The sequence below is a fragment of the Hordeum vulgare genome, chromosome 1H (assembly GCF_904849725.1).
Source record: "Hordeum vulgare subsp. vulgare chromosome 1H, MorexV3_pseudomolecules_assembly, whole genome shotgun sequence".
Lineage (NCBI taxonomy): Eukaryota > Viridiplantae > Streptophyta > Magnoliopsida > Poales > Poaceae > Hordeum > Hordeum vulgare.
Genome location: NC_058518.1, coordinates 193,715,391 through 193,738,704, shown reverse-complemented (window position 1 = coordinate 193,738,704; position 23,314 = coordinate 193,715,391). Strand labels below are relative to the sequence as shown.

Genomic DNA, 23,314 nt, shown 5'->3' with positions numbered 1-23,314 from the left:
TAGACCCCCCTCTACACGGCCTATCTTAACACCAGGACGTTTCCAGAGCCGTCCGATCGAGATCGGAGGGTCCGAAAACGCCTGAAATCGGCAAACCCTAGCCATTATCTACAAATACACAGCAAATCCCCTCTCTTCCTCGTTTTCTGTGCCTCCCCAACCCTAGACGCCACAGCCAGCCATCTCCCACCTCCAGCGCACAGGCCGTGCGAAGCCCATCTGAGGCCCGCCGAGGCCCGGATCACACCGCGCCCCAAGCTGCTACCCGAAACCCTAGCACCCTCGCCTCCTGTGCTCCTCCCGCTGCAACCTCATGGCGCCATGGGCCAGCCCACACTAGAGCAGCCACCTCGCGTGGCCATCGGTTCCCCACGCCGGTGCGCCAGCTCCGCCGCCCTCAGGGTCGCGCTGCCCAAGCTCCCGTCGCGCCATCCCTTCCTCTCCCCTGTCCTCCATGGCCGCCGCTTCGCTTGTCGCGGCCATGGTGCCGCCCCGCGCCAGCCGCCGCCGCCGTCGGCCGCGTCCCGAGGCCCGCCTCCGGCCGGATAACGTTGCCCCTCGGCCTCCCTCGTGCACGCATGCCTTGATTCAGCCGGCACCGTTGCCTCCCTGCGCCACCTCACGCTCTGGATCGGATCGATCCAGATCCCACCGCGTGCGTTGACTCGCCAGGTGGGCCGCCGCCTTGACCCAGCTCCGCACCGGAGCCGGCCCAGCTCCTCCTCCCCACCAAGCCGACCTCTCTCCCAAGGTGAGCCAGCACCCCCGACCCCTCTATTGAGCGTCATGTGCAATGATTTGCTATCCTGCGCCATGCCATGTTAGGCCCATATACAATTCGGCCCATGCACTATCTTTTCGTCTTATGATTTTAGCTAATTACCTCGGATTTCAGAAACTTGCATTTTTTAAAACGCCCGTAGATTAATAACCGTAAGTCAGATCGCGAAGATTTAGATATGTATCTGATGTAGAATTTCGCGTAGAATACGATTATCCAACTTGCATAATTGTTTGACGTCGTTTAGCGTGCCAGATGCCTAGAATAATGTGCTGTTCGCGCAAGTCCGGATTGCTCGGATGCCGTAGTATAAATGCCCATATTTTAGGAACCGTTTTTTCATCTAATTTAGAGCGGTCATTGGTATTTTTGCACGTAGGGTTTGCCGGTAGTTTATTTTCCCGTGTATAGGTTATTTATCTTGCATTTATGTGTGGCTATATTTTGTGTTGCAACCCCACATATTTTATATGTTTTTGGGGTTTTGTTTGCAATTAGTTTTAGCTTTTAAGCAAGTTAGTTTGCGCGATATTTTATCGTGATGCCCTTTTGTTTAATTTGTAGGATTTATTTCGTGCGTCGTTTGACAGAGTTGTCAACTAGGGAGTTGTTCTTGGTTGTTTAGACTAGCCCCTGATATTTTTGGTTGCAATAGAAAAGCATGTTTAGGTGTGGTTTTCTTGCTCTCAAGTTGCTAGAAATAGTGCTGATTTGGAGGAGCTGAAATATTTGTAAGTCTGAGATCTGTTATATTTTATTGCTGACTTGTCTTGCTTGTAACTTGTGATCTGTAGATCTTTTGAGGTTGGTGCAATGGAGTTAGTTGTACCCCTTGTGTTTCTCTAGCATGCTGTAAATTTTCATGCCATTTGAAGTCCTGTAGCTATAGGTTTTGTTGCTGTCAATATTGCTTTAGATCGAAAACTGCACTTTCATGAGGTGTAATTTTCACTAAGTCTGAAATAGTGTGTGAGATGCCATTTTATGTCTTCTTTCCCTAGTGATCCATGATGCCATGCTAGTTGTTGTTAGTTGTTTGTAGTAGTGCTTCTTGCCCTCTTTCGTGCCATGCCTTGTTTGAGTTTATCGGAGTTGTGTAGCCCGTAGTTGCGGGGTGTAGAAAATGCTATGTGGCTGATTTTGGCAGATTGTAGTGATTTCTTGTTTTGCTCGTAGTTCACTTAATGTGTAGTGTTTGATTGTGTGAATTGTCATGCCGTGACTTGCATGTATTCAACTGCTCATGCATCATATGTGGTGTGCATCGTGTGGTGAATTCCGGGTGTTGATTTGTGTTTCCGGTTTGCTTCGTCTCGATAGAGTTCCGCAACGTGCCGGATTGTGAGGACCCGTTCGACTACATCGGTTCGTCTGCTTCACGGAGGCATTCTTCTTCCAAGCGGGATCTCAGGCAAGATGATCATTTTCCCAGATACCATTACTACCATTGCCATGCTAGTTTTATCGCTTCTATCGATTATGTCTCGTTGCCTACCACATATTAAATATCAGCCTCTCAACAATGTCATGAATACCTTCAACCTGTTCGACCTAGCAAACCACTGATTGACTATGTTACTGCCTGCTTAACCCTGTTGATAGCGTTGCTAGTTGCAGGTGCAGTTGCTTCCATGTGATAACATGGGTTCCTTGTCATATCACCATATTAATGTTATTTAATTTAATGCACCTATATACTTGGTAAAAGGTGGAAGGCTCGGTCTTTCTAGCCTGGTGTTTTGTTCCACCTTTGCCCCCTTAGTTTTGGCTAACGGTGTTATGTTCCATAATTGAGCGCTCCTAACACGATCGGGGTTGTTATGGGGACCCCCTTGATAATTCGTTTTAGATTAAAGCTGGTGTGGCAAGGCCCAACATTGGTACTATTTGCCCAACATAATAATTCTGTTAAATTGAAATGCATAGGAAGTTAGCGCTACCCGAGGAGTAATTCTACATAATACAGGGGGGCCAGTGCTGTTGGTGCTGGCCTAAAACTAGAGCCGTTTGCGGGGCCAACCCGGGGCAACTCGGGAGATTTCTATCAGGCCGCCGTACGCTGTGCTTATCCGTCGTGTCCTGAGAACGAGATACGCGGCTCCTATCGGGATCGTCGACACGCCGGGTGGCCTTGCTGGATTAGTTTTACCTTTGACGAGATATCTTGTGCATCGGGATTCCGGTGATGCTTTGGGTAATCTCAGAGTTGAGGTTTTCCACTAGGGAATCCGACGAGATCGCGAGCTTCGTGGTTGAGGATTTCTATGCGGCTTGTGGTAATTTGTGATGGACTAGTTGGAGCACCCCTGCAGGGTTAAATCTTTCGGAAAGCCGTGCCCGCGGTTATGTGGCAACGTGGAAACTTTGTTTAACATTGATTTTAGATAACTTGAAGTTAACTTAAATAAAACTTGCCAACTGTGTGCGTAACCGTGACTGTCTCTTTCGTGAGTTCCTTCTCCGATCGAGGACACGGTGGGGTTATGTCTGACGTAGGTAGGTGATCAGGATCATTCATTTGATCATCAGTAGTCACGTCCGTTATGCGAAGATCATCCCCCTCTTATTTCTTGTACTCGTAAGTTTAGCCACCAAATACATGCTTAGCCGCTGCTGCAACCTCACCACTTAACCATGCCTCACCAATTAAGCTTTGCTAGTCTTGATATCTTTGGAAATGAGATTGCTGAGTCCCGTGTGGCTCACAGATTCCTACAACACCAGTTGTAGGTACAGGTAAAGGTTATTTGACGCGAGCGCGTTGATTGATCATTTGGAGTTGCTTCTTCTGTTTCTTCTTTATCGATCTAGGATGGGTTCCAGGCCGGCAGCCTGGGATAGCAAGGATGGACGTCGTTCTTATTTTTCTCGTTTGTTTTCGTTCATAGTCGGACCCTGCTCTTACTCTTGATGATTATGTAATGTACTGATATGACTCTGATGTAGCTTGTGACGAGTGTAAGCCAACTCTGTATACATATCTCTTCTTTTCAGTACTTGTACTTGTAACGATATCCATTCTTGCGACACGATGAGATGCGCTTCTATCCCTGACGAGGCCTTCGTGCCAAACTGAGCATAGGGTCGCATCTTGGGCGTGACAGGGTTCCAGGGCGGTAGCCGGGGATAGCAAGGATGGACGTCGTTCTTTTATCGTTTGTTTTCGTCCGTAGTCGAACCCTGCTCTTCTTCATGATGACTGTATATTGTTGTATATATGTGATATTGATGTAGCTTGTGACGAGTGTAAGACAACTCGTTATACTCATCTTTTTCAGTACATAAACTTGTAACGATATCCATTCTTGCGAAACGACGAGATGCGTTCCTATCCCTGTCGAGGCCCTCATGCCAAAATAAGGATGAGACCGCATCTTGAGCATTACACCCTATCACATGGTATTACAACGGAAGAGGATTGTCCAGCTGAACCTTTGTGTGTAGGATTGTGTAATGGCAGGGGAGCCAATAGCTCCGGGTTGGCTACATGTTTGGTGTTTTTCACGTGGAAGTGGTAGCAATGCATCATACTTAAATATGGAAAGTTTCAGGCAATATATTGGACAGGGAGGAAATACATGTGCTCTAAAGAGGAAAACACAAGTTGAATAACAAAATTTAACGAAACTTCGGTAGATCCAAGAGAACCCCTAGAAATAAGCAATCCCCTTTGAACTTTCTTACTCCTGTAACATGGTGTGGTGAATTCTGAATCAAGGCTATGATGCAGGAGTAAAAAGGATGAAACTTTTAGATTTTACCATGTCTTTATCAAGCATGCAGGTAGAGCCCCTTTTCACCTCTAATATATATGATATACACATTTTGCATCTAGACAAAAATAGGCTATTCGACTACAACGACATAAGTCGATGGCATCGCTCGAGCGTCCAAGCTGAGGTGCGAGAGCATCATACCTTCGTGTTGTTGTAGTCATATGTAAAGGGGTGATTCCCGATGGAAAAACATGTGAAAGGGCATGTGCGAACAGTCACCGAGCTACCGCCAGGGAGTTGAGAGATCCAGCCCCCCTCCCCTCTCTTTTTTCTATCCCGCAAAGTGTAAACTTTAACCAGGTATCTAAGTTAGAAAGTGATAGCAAGTCAATAAACATTCACGGTCAGAAATTCATACTCAAATGTTTCTAACTTTGTACTGATTGTATGTATGAAATAATAAAAATCTGAAAATGAATATAACATGAATACTTAGCTGGGGTTCCTTATGGTGAAACCGATCCATAATGGATGAAATTAGAGCCTGAACTTTTTAGCGGATGAGTTTATTTTACTGATACTTTCGAAACTTAGGGCCTCAACTCTTTAATCACATCATGCATACTGCCATCTCCAATTTGATTATGGCGTGAACAGAGAGAGGTTGTGTTGGTACCTGTTACGACAAGACGCTAAAATTTCAGTATATTTCCTCAAATTGGGAGTGCTAATCAATGAATTAAACTTGCAATTGCGTGAGCAGTGCTGAAATCACCTAGAAAATTTAATCAAGATCAATGTATAACATAGATAATCAGAATCAAAATTAATTAAATGGCAGTTAGAGCTGAAGGCGAGTTTCGAGCTCATCTAATTAGTTCAACTTTAGGCAATATATCCTTGTGGGGATTAGATAGAAACACACATCTTGTAATTAAAGGTTTTGCCAACCAAAGAAACTAGTGATGGAAGAGCAGGGAAGCATCATGAGATGAGCGACTAACCAGATGTGGCCACTCCCAACAGTCGGTTCTTCGGTAGAAAATAACACCACGGTACAGAACCCGTGCCACTACCGTGTCCTGTTGACACTTGACAGGCACCACGCCACCACCCTCTACCGCAGACCAACATTCGTATCCTACGCTGGACACGGTAGACCCGCTCAGGCCCATCCTCTCTGTTGAACCAGAGCGAGGTCAAGAAGGAAGCCCAGGGTTTACAACTACGGGCCCATGGTTGATTAGATTTCGAACAGGGTTCTCATTGGATGCAGCTAAATTTCAGAAGAAAAGGAAAAAATGTTGAGTACACAAAGCGTCGAGCACCTTGTAGGCATATACAGAAAATAATCTGCACAAACAAAATTAGAAATTCTAAGGGTTAAATCAAATGAGAAAAGTGGATGAGAGAGGAGCATGCTAATCGAGAGGAAGAGAAAAGGTGTGCGTGCGTGCAAGAGAATGGCAGAGAAAAAGGGAGGAGGTCTCCTTCTTATTCTCATGTTCTTCACCGAAGCGATGATGGTAGTAGGCAGGGAGCGACGGTAGATGGCCAGCATATGCGAGAGAGAGAGATGCGTGGACTTGCAAGTCAATAAGCATTGACATCGGGCGTGGAGAAATTAGTGCAAGCTAGGTCCGCTTGTGACTGGAGGCGTCGCTCCTCGTGCGTTGCTGCCGATGTCGTTATGCCGTTGTTGCCGTGCCGTAGACTAAGGCAATCCCTTTATCTAGGAAGGGCTTTGGAGACGGGGGTGATTGAGGCACTCATGGACTTGCGGCGGCCGCCGGTCGCGGGTGGGGCAGGCCGGCCTGCTGTCTTTTTTCTCCCTCCTCTTTGTCTCTCTAGAAGAATGAAGAAAAGGAAGGATATAGGGATTTGTAGGTGGATGGCTATCGTGACCTTCGGCGGTAAATCTCTCGGGAGCAGTAAAAAGAAAAGTCAAAAAAATCAGAAAAAGCAAACGCTTCGTCCTTTAGGTTGCTCATAGTGACAAGTAACATATAATAGTATCGTGGATATATTATTATTGTATGATACTATCTTCGTAACATATAGAACATAACATTTTACATGATACGGTATCTATTTATGTTACTCTAACCCGTCTTTTTTTTTCAATTACTTGCCACATCAGCATGTTTGCTACTTTTAAGACTATAATACCAGGTATGATACCCCACTATGGCCAGGCTTAGTATAGTAACTTATACGTACTCGTATATGTCATATGTTTTCTGTAATTATGAGAACCCTAGACACCAAAATAAAATGGACGGGCTGGATCTTCAAGCCTAAGGCCTCGTTTAGTTAAGGGGGATTGGGGAGGTTTTGAGAGGGAGGGATTTCACGGGATTGGGTGAATCCCTTTGTTCCATCCAATACTCTCAAATCTCTGGGGTTTTGCTTCCACTAGTCCTCCGAGGAGGGTTTTGAAACACATGGATAGGAAGGAATTGAAGGAGAACGGAGGGGATTGGGCTAAGCAAACCCCTCCTACCAAATGAACGCGGAGGGATTTATGGGGTTTCTGACTTCTTAGGGATTTTCCTCTCAAACCCTTCCCAATCCCCCCTAACCGGCCGTACCTGCGAGTCCCCCGTGCTCAAATTGGGGGATTTTCAGGTTATATAGCCTCAGCGGAGCGTCTCGGAGGATGCGCAAGAAACGTTCGGGCGGCGGAATGGACGCGACGGTGGACGAGCTGAGCGCGGCGTATAAGGAGTTCGTGGCGGCTGCGGTGGCCGTGATGGAAGCTCGCGAGCAGTCGGGCGGCCAGAAGACGGCAGCCACGGACACGGCGCTTGAAGCCTTCAAGCAACGCTGGGAGCTCTTCCGCGTGTCCTGCGACCACGCCGAGGAGCTCGTTGAGTCCATCCGCCAGCGCATCGGCTCCGAGTGCCTCGTCGACGAGGCCACGGGATCTTCCTCTTCCTCCTCCGCGCCAGCAAGCGTCGCGCTGGCTGCCCCCGGCATCAAGCCAATCAGCGCCGTCCGCCTCGAGCAGATGAGCAAGGCCGTCCGCTGGCTCGTTATCGAGCTTCAGCACGGCGCCGGAGGGCCCTCAGCTGCGGGACCTGGCGGTGGCGTCTCAACCCCAGCTGCCGGCGCCGGAGGGCATCATGTGCACGGCGGGGTCGAATCGCGCTTCCCCGAGGATGGCACCCAGTAGGTACTGTTGTTGCTTATTAAGTACTCCCTCCGTAAAGAAATATAAGAGCGTTTAGATCACTGTGATCTAAACGCTCTTATATTTCTTTACAGAGGGAGTGGTAGTATCATGTTTTAGAAAAAGAAAACAAGGAATTTATGTGATATGTTTGTTAAGTTTTTAGATTGGAAACATTACAGTTTGCTATCCTCAGCATAGTACCTGATGAGTAAGGTGCGAAGTTTGGGGAAAGAACCACCAAATGATTGGCATTATGACTGCTAGCTTTTCCCCTTTGCTGGCTGATATTTTTCTCGTGTCTTAGTGTGCGATGTTGTACAATGTTTGTAGTTAGTTATTTGTCTTTTGTACTTCCTCAGTTTTTATTTACTCCGCATATTAGGTTTGTATGAAGTCAAACCTTATATACTTGTAACAAGTGAATAGAAAAATATATTAACATATACACCACCAAATCAGCACCATTGAATTCGTCATTGCATATATTTTCACATCATATAAATTTGTTAATGTAAATGTTCATATTGTTATCTACAAATTTGGTCAAACTTTATAAAGTTTGACTTCAGTCAAAACTAATATGCGGAACAAATAAAAACTGAGGGAGTAACTAAATTGTGCTAGTCATCAGCTCACTGCCTTGCCTTAGGTTTAAGTTTCTCTTCGTCATTTTTTGCGGTCACGGACAGTGTTCGGGCAACGTAGCTAACAAAATGTCCTAGAAAATAATGCACGATGTCACAGCCTACAAGAATGTCAGCCTATCTCAACTGTACTAAGATAGGACTATCGACCTATGATATCTTCGAATATTAGTTTTGGGTCATTCTGGATTTCTTACTGCTCTTGCATATGATATGTCACAAGTGCTTTCCAAGATTTCCAATTTTCTAGCGAATCCTTTCGCGAATACGCTAAGATAGCGTATCTTTTTATTGATAGGAGAATTGTAGCATGGGGTTACAAACACTTATAAAGCCATGTGCACAAGGAGGCATGGTAGGAAGCGAAGGAGCAGAACAAAGGACAAGGGGTTGCTCAGCCCCAAACACACTAAGTGTCAGGTAGGATATTTCTAAGCCCGGTGGCGCCAGCCTTAGCCCATAGGCACGCCTCATCTTTGATGACACCCGAGATGTGGGTGACCAAAGGCCGGTCGCCGTCGAAGATGCATCCGTCGCGATGCTTCCAAAGCCACCAAGCGGTGAGGATAAGTAGGGATGACAGACCCTTGCGAGTTGATACCGGAGCGTGGTCGCTTGACACCGTCCACCATGACTCGAAGGGCATGTCTGAGCTCGGTAAGTCAGCGGTAGTCCTCACCCTATCAAGAATCACATGCCTGGAGAATGAGCAGCCTTCAAGAAGATGTTGCATGGTTTCGGGTTCTTGATCGTAGAAGGCGCATGTCGCTTCACGGGGTAGCCCGTGGCGGGCAAGGCATTCCGCCGTCCAACATCAGTCTTGCATGGCCAGAGGAAGAACTTGATGCGAAGCGGTGCCCATGGCTTCCACGTTAGCTTCCAATGGGGGTCCTCGCAAGCGCCGATGAACAACACCAGGTAGCATGAGCTGGCAGAGTACGTGTCCGAAGATGTCCAGTGCCAGCTAAGCTTGTCCGGCTCATCCGAGAGACTGATGTGGCGCACCTGACGCCAAAGGTCGATGTATTGGACCATGGCCGTGGGTCCTAGTGCCCCGTGGATGTCCTGCACCCAGGAGCGTAGGTGAAGGCCATCATGGATGGGACGGGTCTCGCGACGACGTCGGGGGACATGCACGAAGATGAGAGGGGGAAGCTCGGCAGCAGATCTACTGTTGATCCTATATTCGGTCTAGAATCTGCAGTTGGCACCGGAACCAATGTTCCATGTCGTAGAAGCTTTGAAGATGGCGCTCACGTCCGTGCGTGAGGTATGTGGAGGTGGCTCCAAGGGCGGGAGGGGTCTGTGCGTTGGAGTCAAAGCCATCGCACACGAAGAGCGCGTTGGAGTCAAAGCCATCGCACACGAAGAGCGATACATGTGCGCTGAAGGTCCCTAATGCCAAGCCCACCAAGAGAGACATGGCGGCAAATAACAAGGCATTGGCCTCCATTAGCCTCCTTGCTTCTAGCCCGTAGGAAGCCACGGATAACCCGGTTAACCCTCTTGAGAAGAGATTGATTGGACGCGATGGCGGTGAGAAAGTGCATTGGGATGGCACAAAGGACGTGGCGCACAAGCGCGAGGCGATCGCCTTTCGGTAGCATAGAATGTTAGCCCAGCTACAGACTGAAATTGAACTACTGCTGGATAAAATACATTGCACATAGAATGTTAGCCCAGCTACAGACTGAAATTGAACTACTGTTGGATAAAATACATTGCACACTAGTACGTACACTAGTGATCACACACACACACTGGAGCAGCACACACACGTACTAGTACCACACCTGAGTCTGGATGAATTGCTTTGGAATGGCCTAATTTACAATGGAAGGAGTGCTCCTTATATAGCACTTTGTCTACTACTTTAACTAGGAAAGACATGTACTAAGGAAAGGCATGCACGCTGCTGCAATGTTCCTTACCTTGCTTTAACTACTACTCTAGCTAGGAAAGAAACTACTACTTTAGCTAGGAAAGAACATGCACCGTTGTTGCTGCGTAGCCCTATGAAGATAGGGGTGACGCCCAGAATCTCCCCATCAACCCTGTCGGAGGGGCTTGATGTTGATGATCCCCACCCTGTCGCGTGGTTCTTGGAAGTGGATATGACAAAGTTCCTTCGGCAGGATGTCTGCCTTCTCGGGCTTTGTGTAGCCGATAGGCCCTGCTCGTGCTTTTGCCACGAGAGCAAAGACCTCCTGCAAGTCTTCCCTTGTAACCTTTCTCGACGAGCTGTGCCTTGTGCTTGATGATGGCGTTGTGCTCGCCCTTCTTGATCTTGGGGTGTTGTGGTCGTCCCGCAGGCTCGCCGACAAGGTCCCCTAGGCGTCGGAACCTGTGTAGAGTGTCAATGTTGTTGTTCGCGTCGAACAGGTCCGACTGTGCTGTTGGCGGAGACACGAATTGCCCGTGAACCACCTCGCTTGGGGGCGTCACTGTTGCTAAGGTTGTATTTCCTGATGTCACATAGCCTGGGAACTCCCTTCTCGGGGTCGTCTTGTCGGACATGATGCTACGGGATGACTTGTCGGACATCACACTATCAAGGAACTCTCTTCCTGGGGTCATTGTGCCGGACGTTGCGCTTGTTGGGGTCAAGCTTAACGGGGCCAGACGTTCCTGCTGACACTTATGGCTCGCCTCGGCGAGCCCCGAGACACTTCGAGCGGAGAACTCTGGGTTCTCAATACTGAAGTGGGCCTCGACAGTAGTATATTTTTGTCTTGCTTCTGGCAGAGAGCCTTGAGGTCCTCGATGTCGGGAAGGCTTTAGGGTTCGACAGAGAACTCTGGGTTCTCGATGCTGGCTTGTCGGCGAAGAACTTATGCAAAGTTCTCGACGCTGACAAGGCTTTAGGCTTTTGGCTGAGAATTTTGGGAATCTCAGTGCCGGCTTGCCGGCGAAGAACTTATGCAAGGTTCTCAACGCTGACAAGGCTTTAGGGTTCAGTAGAGAACTATGTGGTTCTCGATGTTGGCTTGCTGGCAGAGAGCCCAGAAGTTCTTGTCGCCGGCAAGGCTTTAGGGTTCAGCAGAGAACTCGTCGGCAGAGAACCCGGAAGTTCTCGAGCTAGCAAGCCTTTTAGGGTTCAGTAGAGAACTCTGGGGTTCTCGATGCTGGCTCGCCAATAATAATGTTAGACTTTTCAGCCTGAGCATTGATAGTTGTGGATGACACTAGGAGAGTTGGGACAATTTTCGTTGGTTTATTTCTCACACAATGCCATGCCAACCTGAGGGGTTGGGGATACATATTTATAGGTTGCTAGCCAGCCAAGCATATGCGAAGATGCTAGTCTAAGATGCTGGTCTAAGATGCTATCCTAACTGCCAGTCCTTGATGGTCAAGGATTCTATCCTAACAGCCACAAGGACCAAGTGCTGCAGCCCCACAAAGGACTATGTGATGCACACGCCAGCCCTCCTGGGCAGCTAGCGCAAGGAGAAGTCGCACGGACTCCATCCGTGCCACGGGAGCGAAAGCGTCGTCGAAGTCGACTCCTTCCTGCTGCAAGAAGCCTCGGGCCACCAAGCGAGCCTTGTGCTTGATGATGGCGCCGGCTGCATCGCTCTTCAGCTTGAACACCCACTTAAGGGTGATTGCGCGGTGACCATGAGGGAGGTCAGCGAGCTCCCAGGTGCGGTTCTGCTCGACCGCATCCATCTCCAACTGCAACGCGGCGCGCCATGCCGCGTCTCGCTCGGCCTCTGCAAAGGACCGAGGTTTGCCGTCCTCACACACGAGTTGTAGCTGCGCCTTCAGGTCGCGTGGCACCAGTCCCGGCACCGACTGGTCGCCGAGTAGATTATCCATCGTACGATTCCGCAGCGGTTCGCCGCCATGATACGCGTCGATGCGCTCCTCGTCGTGAGTGAGCGGGGAAGCGAACTTCATCGGGTTGTGCTTTGCGTGAGCTGGTGCTAATGAAGACGAGCCAGAGTGGTGACTGCCGGGGCTGGAGTATGCGTCGTCGCCGGTTGTGGTGCCGTCGGCGTAGCAGGCACCGGAGTCGATGTAGTTTTGGAGGCTGGGGTAGACGTGCTCGGCGAAGAGGAGCTGCTTGCTCCCCCGACTTCCTTGAAGTGGACGTACTCGACAGTGAAGTTGTCATACGTCGGCGTCGAGCCGTCGTCCACCGCCTTGTCCCATTTCCACCCTCGCCCTTCGTTGAACACGACGTCTCGCGCCGTGCGCACACGCTGTGTCTCTGGGTCGAGGATGCGGTAGGCCTTTGAGCCCTCCGCATAGCCGATGAAGACTCTCGGAGTACTCCTGTCGTCGAGCTTACCGATGTGGCCGAGCTCTTTGGCGAACGCAAGGCAGCCAAAGACCCGCAAGTGGGAGACCGCCGGCTTCCGCCCATGCCAGGCCTCGTACGGCGTCCTGCCGTCGAGTGCCTTAGTACGCGAGCGGTTGAGGATGTAGACGGCCGTTAGCACCGCCTCTCCCCAGAAAACAGCCGGCATCCCTCTCTGCTTGAGGAGAGCCTGAGCCATCCCAACAACCGTCTGGTTGCACTGCTCGACGACGCCGTTTTGCTGCGGGCTGTACGACGCGGAGTAGTGGCGCTGGATGCCCTCATCAGCGCAGTACGACCCGAATTCAGCCGCCGTGAATTCGCCGCCGTTGTCAGTGCGCAACACGCGCAGTTTGCGGCCGCTCTCTGCCTCCACAGCAACCTGCGCGCGCCTGATGGCGTCCGCCGCCTCTCCCTTACTGCCGAGGACCATCACCCACATGTAGCGAGAGAGGTCGTCGACGAGCAGCAGGAAGTAGCGTCGACCTCCTGGTGTGGCTGGCGTCACCGGGCCGCACAGATCTCCGTGCACGAGCTCCAGCCTCTCCTTGGCCCGAAAACTCGCCTGCTGGGGAAAAGGGAGTCGTCTCTGCTTCGTCAGCACACAGATGTCGCAGAACTGCTCCACATGGTCGAGGCATGGCAGGCCTCGCACCATCTCCTTGGCACTTAGACGCTTCAGGGCCTCAAAATGAAGGTGCCCAAAGCGCTCATCCCATTGCCACGCCTCGTCGTCCCGACGGACAGCGAGACAGACCGGTTGTGCCACCTGCACATCAAGGACGTAGAGTCGATTTTCACCTCTGGGTACCTTGGCGAGAAGGCTACGCTGGCGATCCCAGATGCGTAGGACCCCTTGCTCAATCAGCACGCGTGAGCCGTTCTCATCCAGCTGTCCCAAGCTGATGATGGAGTTCCTTAGCGCGGGGATGTAGTAGACACCGGTGAGCAGCCGGTGCTCTCCCGTCTTGGTGGTGAAGATGACGGAGCCGACGCTCTTAATTTCCACAGCTGAGGCATCCCCAAACTTGACGGAGCCTCGCGCGTCGGAGTCGAGCTCGGCGAAGAATTCCCTTCGACCGGTCGTGTGGTGGGTGGCGCCGGTATCGTGGCACCACCCCGCAGTCTTGTCCTTCCCGGAGCCATCGCCGAGAAGAGCGTGTGCTTTTGGCTCGTCGAGGTGGAAGAGAGCCTTTGCGACTGGTGTCGCTGAAGGTAGCTCGATGCTTGCATGCGCCATGAACAGAGCCGTCTCCTCCTCCGCCTGTGCGACGTGAGCCTGGCCTTGTCGTGGTTGTCGACACTCATTGGCCCAATGGCCAAGCCGGCCACAGTTGTGACAGCTGTTGTCCTGTGCCGGCTTGGGCTTGCCAGCGACGCCGTCCTTGGCGCCTCCGCGGGCGTCACCTTCGGCACGTCCTTGTGCCTTGCCGCCCCTTCGCGCCTTGCGCTGCTTGCCGCGCTTGCGGCCGCCCGTCGTGGAAGAAGGCCCCCCCTTCTTCTTGTCACCAAGGCTGGCATCCCACTGCTCCCGAGTTAGGAGCAGCTTCCCGCCGGTGGTGATGGGCCCCGAGGGAGGTTGTGGCTCGTCGGTGTCGACGACCTTGAGGCGACCTATCGCCTCCTCGATCGTCATCGTGGAGAGGTCCAGCAAAGACTCGATCGAGCGAGCCATTTGCTTGTACTTCTTGGGAATGCATCAGAAAAGCTTCTCGACAGCTCTCTCCTCGGTGTAGGTGGCATCGCCGAACTTCACCATCTTCTGCAGCAGAGTGTTGAGACGGAGAGCAAAGTCATCAACGTCCTCACCTGGCTTGAAGGCCAGGCTCTCCCACTCCTTACGAAGTGCCTGCAGTGTGGACTTGCGAGCACGGTCGCTGCCGATGCGTGCCGCGGCGATGGCGTCCCAAGCCTCCTTGGCAGTCCGCTTGTTGGAAAGTGAGAACCGCATCTCGGGCGGGACTGCGGCGATCAGGGTGTCCAGCGCCCGTCGATCCTCTTGGTGGTCGACGTTGCTGTCCTGGACTGCCTCCCACAGCCGCCGCACCTGGAGCCTGATCTTCATGATCGCGGCCCACTCGACGTAATTGGTTTTAGTGAGGGTAGGCCACCCAACACTGGGACCAACATCCCTGACCACAGTCCGGACCTCGTAGAGGCCGCGGTCTTGGTCGTTGTAGCCGCCGTCGCCGTGCGCACCTCCACCTGGAGCACGGGCGTGCTCGGCTGCCCACTGCGCCGTAGCCTCACGTGCTGCCTCCGCTGCTGCTGCTTCTACCTCCGCCCTGGCTGCTTCTACCTCCGCTCTGGCTGCTGCCAGCTCCGCTACAGCCAGCCTTGACACCCTTGCTGCCGCAGCAGCTGCTCGCTCACGCTCCTCTGCTACGGCGCGCTCGGCCTCCTGCCGGCGCCGTATGCTCGAGGTAGCCGTGTGCTCAGAGCGACCTGCAGACATGGCTCGCTGCATGGGGGCTGTTGCGTGAAGAGGAGGCTGTTGTTGACGAGCTGCTGCTCGACAATCCAGAGGGAGGGAGGTAACTAAGGGTAGTCGGAGCAGCTAGTTAGAGAGGTGAGCAGGAAATGCTCAGGGTACAAGATAACGAGGCTCTGATACCACTTGTTAGACTTTTCAACCTGAGCATTGATAGTTGTGGATGACACTAGGAGAGTTGGGACAATTTTCGTTGGTTTATTTCTCACACAATGCCATGCCAACCTGAGGGGTTAGGGATACATATTTATAGGCTGCTAGCCAGCCAAGCATATGCGAAGAATATGCGAAGATGCTAGTCTAAGATGTTGCTAAGATGCTGGTCTAAGATGCTATCCTAACTGCGAGTCCTTGATGGTCAAGGATTCTATCCTAACAGCCACAAGGACCAAGTGCTGCAGCCCCACAAAGGACTATGTGCTGCAGCCCCACAAAGACCATAGTACATAGACTTATCCATCAAATAACTCGTAAGTTCTTGACGCCGGCAAGACTTTAGGGTTCAACGGAGAACTCTGGGGTTCTTGATGCTGGCTTGCCGGCAGAGAACCCAGAAGTTCTCGACGCCGGCAAGGCTTCAGGATTCAACGGAGAACTCTGTGGTTCTCGATGCTGGCTCGCCGGCAGAGAACCCGAAAGTGCTCGATGCCGGCAAGGCTTTAGGATTCAGCAGAGAACTCTGGGGTTCTCGATGCTGGCTCACCGGCAGAGAACCCGGAAGTTCTCGACGTCGGCAAGGCTTTCCGGGATAGGTAGCCCCTGGGAGCGCTAACACAAGCATCATCGAAAGGAAACTTCTACCGGAATACCTGCAAAACTTATCCGGGCATATAATGCCGCAGTAGTGTTTCAACGCAACAAGATGGTCACCATCTAATGTGGACTCAGTTGTGCGCATATTCCAGTCGACGACGCTTAGGATCGGGTCCTAGTAGCAGTCTATCAGGAACACCGCCTCCCTAAGAGCTTAACGATCCAGAAACAAAAGCAAGTGCACAGGTGTTGCCGGGCGGATCCAAAACGAGGAGCGCGTAATGTTTCGGGAACGCTCCTTTGCACGCAGGTTATGTACAAAAGATTTCATTTAAGGATAAAAACTGAGGGGCAGGAAGTAATGAAAGTACTAAGACTTGGCCCTTTCCGCGCAGTGGTGATGAAGAAGCTCGCACGTGGATTGCTGATTCGGGTTCGCGCATGCCGGGAACGACAATCTATGCGACCTATAGGGCCCCTATTCGGTTCGACTGCGGGGATCGTCGTGCATGAAGAGCGGAACCAACAAACAACACGTAAAGGGTTTAGACAGGTTCGGGCCGTCTCGAGGCATAATACCCTACGTCCTGTGTTTGTGGATTATGTGGGTGGAAGTCCAAGTTACAAGGAGCGCTACTTGCCGGCAAGATGCTCGGGAAGTGCGGCTACGCGTGCAAAATGGACCGGGAGTCCCCCTGTAAATGTTGCGATGGGCCTCCTTTTATAGACGAAGGGGTCATCACAATGGCTAAAATGGTAATTACATGGGGTGAATGCTGGTGGCAACACGTACCGGGACGGGTGTCGATAAAGTTGTCCGCCATGTAGCCTACAGGCTCTACCTAACTGTCTGCGCGTCTGCCACTTGTCGGCTGAGTTCTACGTGCGCACCACCTGTCGGGGGACGGTGTGTGTTCAGGGCGGTAGGGAGCTAGCCGGCTTCGAGCCTGCCCGCCCGCCTGGAAGTCTTGTTTTGCCGGCTTTGCCTTGTCGGGTCTTGTCTTGCCGGTTCCGTCTTGCCGGGAAGATGTGCCGCCGGGAGAAAACTCCCCTCTAGTGAGCTCTTGCTCTTGCTAGTTGATGTTGTGCTTGCCGACAAGATTGGCTTCTTGTCGGGACTGCCTTGCAACAGCCCTAGATTGACAAGACCCCATGCCTAGAAGGTTTGTGAGACCCTGGTTCTGACTACACCGTCACATGCCGTGCATCTCCATTGGCATGCTAGGCATAAATGCCATCACGACTTTCCTATCCTCCTTTCTTTTGACCATGTAATCCTCCACGGGAACCCAGAGGCTCGCCGGATGAAGGTTGTACTCCATGATCAACGCCCACTCGTTGTAGTTTGAGCTTGTGATCATCGGAAAGGTGATGGGTATGCTACCGTTGACTATGGTCTCGTGCACGATCTCCCTAACCACGACCTCACCGCTATGGCCGCGCCGCCTGGACTGGCTACGCTCTCACCATTCCTGTGGAGGCGGCGATGGGGAGCCGTCCTGTGATGGCTGCGACCGGGAACTACCCAAGGTGGTGCGCTGCTGCTCTCCCTCTATATCGGACATGGCTACGCAACCTGAGGCTCTGATGCCAATTGTTGGCCCAAAAGCTATTAGCTAGTTCTCTTTTCTCTTTGCTCGTATAGGATTTGCTCAAATCAAAGACATCTACACACTTAGCTAGCTGTGAGCACACACACATTGGAGCAGCACACGTACTAGTACCACGCTTGAGCCTGGATGAATTGCTTTGGAATGACCTAATTTACAATGGAAGTAGTGCCCCCTGTATAGCACTTTGTCTACTACTTTAACTAGGAAAGGCATGCACTAAGAGCATCTCCAACAGCCGCGCTACGCGCCGCGTCCAAAAAAGGCGTTTGCCGCGCGCGCTTCGGCTGGTTTAGCACGGGGATAGGCGCGGGCTCCAACAGCCGCGCTATAATGCAGCGCGCGCACAATTTTTTTTAATAAATAGATTGCATTATATAAAAAAGATACTAAGTTATTTTACATAGATTGCAACTAGATAGGTAGTTCGAAAACATAGATAGATAGTTCGGTGCTAGATAGTTCGAAAAAAAAAACTATCTAGGTGCGCCTTGTCGTAGGTGCCGAGGCTCAGCCGGAGATCGCCGGAGCGTATCTCGGCGTATAACCCGCCGTTGGGGCGCTGGCGAACGACGCGGTAGCCCGACGCAGAACGGCGGCGCGGCGGCATGGTGTTTCGTCGGCGGCGGCGGCGCGAGAGGCAGAGAGAGCGCGGCGCGAGAGGCAGAGGGAGAGAGAACGCGGCGGCGGCGCGAGAACGCGCGCGCGCCTTTTTGCGCGGCTGTTGGAGATGCTCTAAGGGAAAGGCATGCACGCTGCTGCTGCGTCCCTTACCTTGCTTTATCTACTACTTTAACTAGGAAAGAACATGCGCTGCTGCTGCTGCGTAGCCATCTGAAGACAGGAGTGACACCCAGATGGAAGCCCGCCAGGTGGACAACTTTCGTCCAAGCCTCTTGATGATCGGCAGCAAACTCGTCGTGGAGGCCTTGTGGGCGGGGAGATGAAGCCCATGGTAGGTGATAGGGAATTGTGCTACCGGGTCATGATCGTCGTTGATCGTTGCGGTCTGGTCGTCGTTGCAATGCATAGGAGTGGCTGAGCATTTTCTATAGTTTGTGTGAAGCCAGGAGGCCACACCGAAGACATGAAGAAGTGCAGGAGGCCACACCGAAGACATGAAGAAGTGCACGCACGGTGGCAATGTCGTGGCGGTCCGGGTGGCAGAAGATGACTACGTCGTCCGTGTATAGGGATATGGTCGAGGTTGCATGGCGCCGGGTGGCAGAAGATGACTACGTCGTCCGTGTATAGGGATATGGTCGAGGTTGCATGGCGCGTAGTGAGGCGCTGGAGAAGGCTGAGGTCCATCGCTCGTAGAAGCATGGAGTTAAGCACAATATCGAGCTTGAGGAGCATGCGCGGCACCTTGAGATTGTGCAGGAGGCGAGCTGTTTGTTGCACCAAGAGGAAGTTGTCGTGGATGCAACGCCCCGCAATGAATGTGCTTTGTTTAGTGGACACCATGGATCCCAATCATGGCGCGAACCTATTTGAATATCAAATATACTAGATGGTCATTAGATGTTCCATTTTCCATGTAATGTTCTCTATGTTACTTATCTAGCTGGATATAGGCAAAACTTTTACTGGATGGCGTGTCATTTATTGTCTAATCAGTTGAATTTATGTAACATATGTTGGTCATATTCGCTCTCGACAATGTTCTAACTATTTCAGTGTTGTAAGTCATGGTCTCTGAGCACTTATGCTGCCACCTACGCGTTAGCAGGAGGCTATAAATAGTGGTTAGTTTTTTGTTTTGTTTTTATAAATGGTTGTTAGTTAGGCGGCCACCTACCTGTTCACAACCTAGCCCTGAAGTGGTTACGGTCTATCTATTTGCACGTAATATTGGTCCAGTTTCTATGGGATGTTACATACTGACAGTATTATTTATGTTGGACGGTAAAATAGGCTCTGTGCAATTGAACATAGCATGCAACAAATATGAAATTGATGTAGCAGCATACCATTAAAGTTACTGGAGGAAATCTAGCCTTATCCTAGCATGACCAACGCCTTCTATATGTGGTTTTATATTATTATAAAAACAACACACGCTAGCAAGTTATTGGTCTATTTTTTATAAGTTGTATGCTAAACAATGGTTGTATCCTTTTATATAGGTGCTATAAAGCTCTATGAACTAGTACAATGTTACCTGTTGGCCCAATATACTCTGATATGCCATGCGGCCAGTTATCTGATCCTTATTTTGGAAACAAATGTAAGATTTCCTGGAAACGCATCAGGCCATTCTGAGTTTCACATTTAAAAAAAAAATTCTTGTGCATGTAAGTTATATTTAGTGTTCAAGGCCTTCCCTAATAAAAATCACAAATGTGTAAGAATTTGTTAGTAGAGACGGTAAATCACAAGTTGTCGTCGAAGAGTTCCTCCCCTTCACTAAACAGTGGTCTGTTGGTTCTAGGTTTGCCGTGGAGGCTGTTTGGTGTGACTTGATTTTCCCAATGTCTGGCGAAGTTGTTGTTGATGACTCTGGGTGAAAGCCTTGGTTCGATGGGGGTCGAAAGATACCGGCGACGATGCTTCTTGAAGGCGTCATCGTAGAGTCCTCACACTTCTTCAGGTTGTGGGCATTTTGGCGGTGACGTTTGAGTTGACGTCGGTAAGGGTTGCACGATTGGGTTGCACGATTGTGCTTTGTTCAATCTTGTGTTGTAAGTTTTTTTGACCTAGTTTTTCTTATAAACCGGGCCACTTTGTCTTCTTTCTTCTCTCTTAATGAAAATCGGCAGCGCTCCTGTCTTGCATGCTAAAAGAACCATACAAAAAAACAAGCTGCATGCAAGTATATGTTCGTACATCTGTATTGAACAACATGTGTTCCACTCACATAGTACTCCCTCTCTACCTAAATAATTATAGTTAGGAGTAGTATCTAAAATAGTCGCAGACATGTTTTCTTTTGTCACGTGACTACCTTACTGTGTTTACGTGTAGATGGTTGTGCTTTGGCACAAAAGCTTGGTTATAAACTTTGCTTGAAAAAATATATTTTGTAGAAGTCAAGGACCAAAGTTAATAATACCCAATCAACTATATATACAATTTTTTCATTCCTTCAAAGTGTAATGGCTATTTTATATTTTACCAAACCTAGTTGTACAGTTTTGATGTTTTTAGTAATCCTCCGGGATTGACAACATTGAGCACATAATCCTCTGAAGTAACCAGATGTATTGCAACGTAGATATTTGAGAGTACAATTTATTCCCTTGTTGCTAGATTTTGCTCTGCTTGGACTGATACGGTCTGTTCTTGTCTATGAATCAGTCTAGCGCGTTGTCTTGTGTAGTGTTTAGTTACAAACGTTTTTCTTTGCTGGATATCGGTTGACATGAATGACTTCTTTTTATTTTTACAATTTCCATACGACCGTACAACCTGTTATTCATGTATTGTGCACAAACCTGTACATCTTCTAAGCTGTTCAAATATGAGGCGGGCCTGGGCCCATTTAACAATTTGAGAAAATCTACAAGGGCCTGTGTGGGTTAAATGGATCAGGAGTGATGTGAAGATTAATACCACCCCGTAAGTTGGAGAGGAGTTGGACCTCATTATAAGGGATTCTCTTTCACATGCTATTGGAGCTTAAGAAGAGAAGTGACCCTCGCGCACTCCTTTGCTTTGTCTAGTCGTTCCTTTTGTTCTTGCTGCCGTCGGCGACTCCATCCCGTTGATCGCGTACACGGTTGACAGGAGAGCAGACTTCTGAAACCCCGCCTCTCTGGATCTTGTATGGGAGAGGGGCAATTAGATTTTTGGGGAGCGATCCTATGCAACTGTTCATCGCCATTCGTCCACGTCCACTGCATCGTCTACGTCCGTGTCATCTCCATCGTCACCATATCCACCAACGCCGAACGTGCCATCGTGGAGAAGACTGTTGCTGATCAGAAGGCGACCGTTCATCATTGTGTTAGAAGGCGACCGTTCATCACTGTGTTAGCCGTACTAGTGATCTACGTAGATATCATGATCAAATATCGGTATGCGTTTAACACTGTTTACATCGTGCTCATGATTTATTCTTGGATTAATTTAATCAAAAAATTGTCTAGTGACCCAACAATCTGAAAACCTAATGTGTAGAAATTTTTTGAATCATGGTTTTGCTGCTGCACTGAAACCGGATAAGTTTATTGGTAGATCAAAACCACCTTATGACTCATAATAATGAACGTGTTCTGGGTCGTTGGTGTTATTCCCGTGGGAAAGATTACTCGTGATAACGAGAAGACGTTCAAGGAGGCCACCGTTTAATTTCTCGGAGTAGTTCTGAGGGTGATAAGAGATAAGTTGGTTGACACATATTTACATGTACGGGTTACCAAGGATTTGTAAGAGGCGCTTGAATCTAAATTTGGGGCCACCGACGTTAGGAGCGAGATATATGTCATGGAGCAGTTCCACGGTTATAAATGAATATTGGAACATGCTCATGAGATAATATGCATCGCTAAGGAGCTTGAGCTTCTTAAGTGCGAATTGTCGGGCAAATTTGTCGTGGGGTGTATAATTAGGAAGCTTCCTAACTCCTGGAGGAACTATGCTACCACTCTGAAACACCAGAGGCGTGAATTCTGAATAGAGGATGTCATCGGCCATCTGAGTGTTGAGCAAAACTCTAAAGCAAATGACTTGAATGGAAAAGGGGACGAAAGTCCCTTTGCTCCAATATAGTACATTAGAGGAACTTCAATTCCCACGAGCTCAAGGGAAAGAAGTTTGTCCAATAAAATACCGACTTTAAGAAGAAGGTAAGAAGACCTTAAAGAAGAACAAGAAGGGAGATGGCAGCTTCACTTGTGGTTCGAAGGAACATTGGACTAACAAGTGCCCAAACAAGTATAAGAAGTTAGGGTAGGACTGTAGGACTGTCTGCTAACATGATTGTGAGCAACAATGAGAACGATGCATTTGTATCATGTTAGCAACAATGAGAACGATGCATTTGTGTGCGGTAATTTATTTACTGTATTTTTAGTTTGTCAGTTCATCGATGGTTGGTGGACACACATGCAAATATTCATGTGTGTGTTGATATTTCATTGATTTCTTCTTACCAGGTCACATGCCACATGTCTGTATTGATGGGTAATGGAGTCAGTGCTTCTGTTTTTGGTGTTGGCATGGTCGGCCTAAAGTGTACTTTGAGAAGGATTGTCCAACTAAAGAACATGTAGCATGTCCCCGCCATCAAGAAAAATCCTCCCTTCTGTGTGGAGAAGGGTTTAGTTCGTCTTCGAGTTTAATAAAGTAGCTATTATGAAACATGCACTTTTCGTTGGAAAAGGTTATAAACGCGAAGATCTGTTCCGCCTTTCTCTTGCGTATTTTTATAATAAAATCATGAACAATATTCATTCGAGTGTTAATGATTCTAAAGTTTATTCCTGTCTTTCTCACATTAGTTTTGGTGTTATAATGCGGCTAGAAAAACCGAATGCAATCTCGAGTTTCACTTCAGCCAAAGGTTAAAAGTGACATTCGTGCGTGCAAGCAAAGCCACGTCGCAAGCCTCACAAGGCTGCGAAGGGGAGACATTTGGCGCCATTAGAACTCGTACATTTTGATCTCTGTGAGATGAATGGTGTGTTCACTAAAGGTGGAAAGAAATATTTCATGACACTGATAGATGATTTCATTAGATATTGCTATGTGTATCTGTTAAATACTAAAGATGAAGCTCTACACTACTTTGAAAGGAAGAAGTTGAGAACAAACTTGAAAAGAAAATTAAACGAGTCCGGTCAGATCGTTGTGGAGAGTACTTCTCTAATGAGTTTGATTCTTTCTATGAGGAAC

At 49.4% G+C, this 23,314-nt stretch overlaps 1 protein-coding gene and 2 long non-coding RNA genes across 9 annotated transcripts; 2 read left to right on the top strand and 1 right to left on the bottom strand.

Annotated features, from left to right (window-relative positions):
- Window positions 1-4,438: 4,438 nt before the first annotated feature.
- LOC123408587 lies at window positions 4,439-6,411 on the bottom strand. The gene is made up of 2 exons (XR_006612768.1): window positions 5,502-6,411; window positions 4,439-5,173 (listed from the first exon to the last, which is right to left on the bottom strand). It is a non-coding gene; the product is annotated as an uncharacterized LOC123408587 (long non-coding RNA).
- Window positions 6,412-6,967: 556 nt separating this feature from the next.
- On the top strand, window positions 6,968-22,831 carry LOC123428545 (mediator of RNA polymerase II transcription subunit 32). 7 transcript variants are annotated; one of them, XM_045112778.1, is made up of 3 exons: window positions 6,968-7,668; window positions 19,157-19,224; window positions 19,911-19,999. In XM_045112778.1, exons 1-2 carry the CDS (start codon window positions 7,157-7,159, stop codon window positions 19,176-19,178), a joined length of 534 nt encoding a protein of 177 aa, XP_044968713.1. In that variant the 5' UTR covers window positions 6,968-7,156; the 3' UTR covers window positions 19,179-19,224; window positions 19,911-19,999. The 7 variants fall into 7 exon arrangements, 6 of the variants coding, with proteins under 6 accessions (XP_044968713.1, XP_044968708.1, XP_044968736.1 ...); XR_006622580.1 differs by lacking the exon at window positions 19,157-19,224 and adding an exon at window positions 19,606-19,706 and having other exon boundaries at window positions 6,973-7,672; window positions 19,911-20,335; XM_045112773.1 differs by lacking the exons at window positions 19,157-19,224; window positions 19,911-19,999 and adding an exon at window positions 22,576-22,831 and having other exon boundaries at window positions 6,971-7,668.
- LOC123428584 lies at window positions 18,146-19,123 on the top strand. The gene is made up of 2 exons (XR_006622582.1): window positions 18,146-18,431; window positions 18,532-19,123. It is a non-coding gene; the product is annotated as an uncharacterized LOC123428584 (long non-coding RNA).
- Window positions 22,832-23,314: the final 483 nt, after the last annotated feature.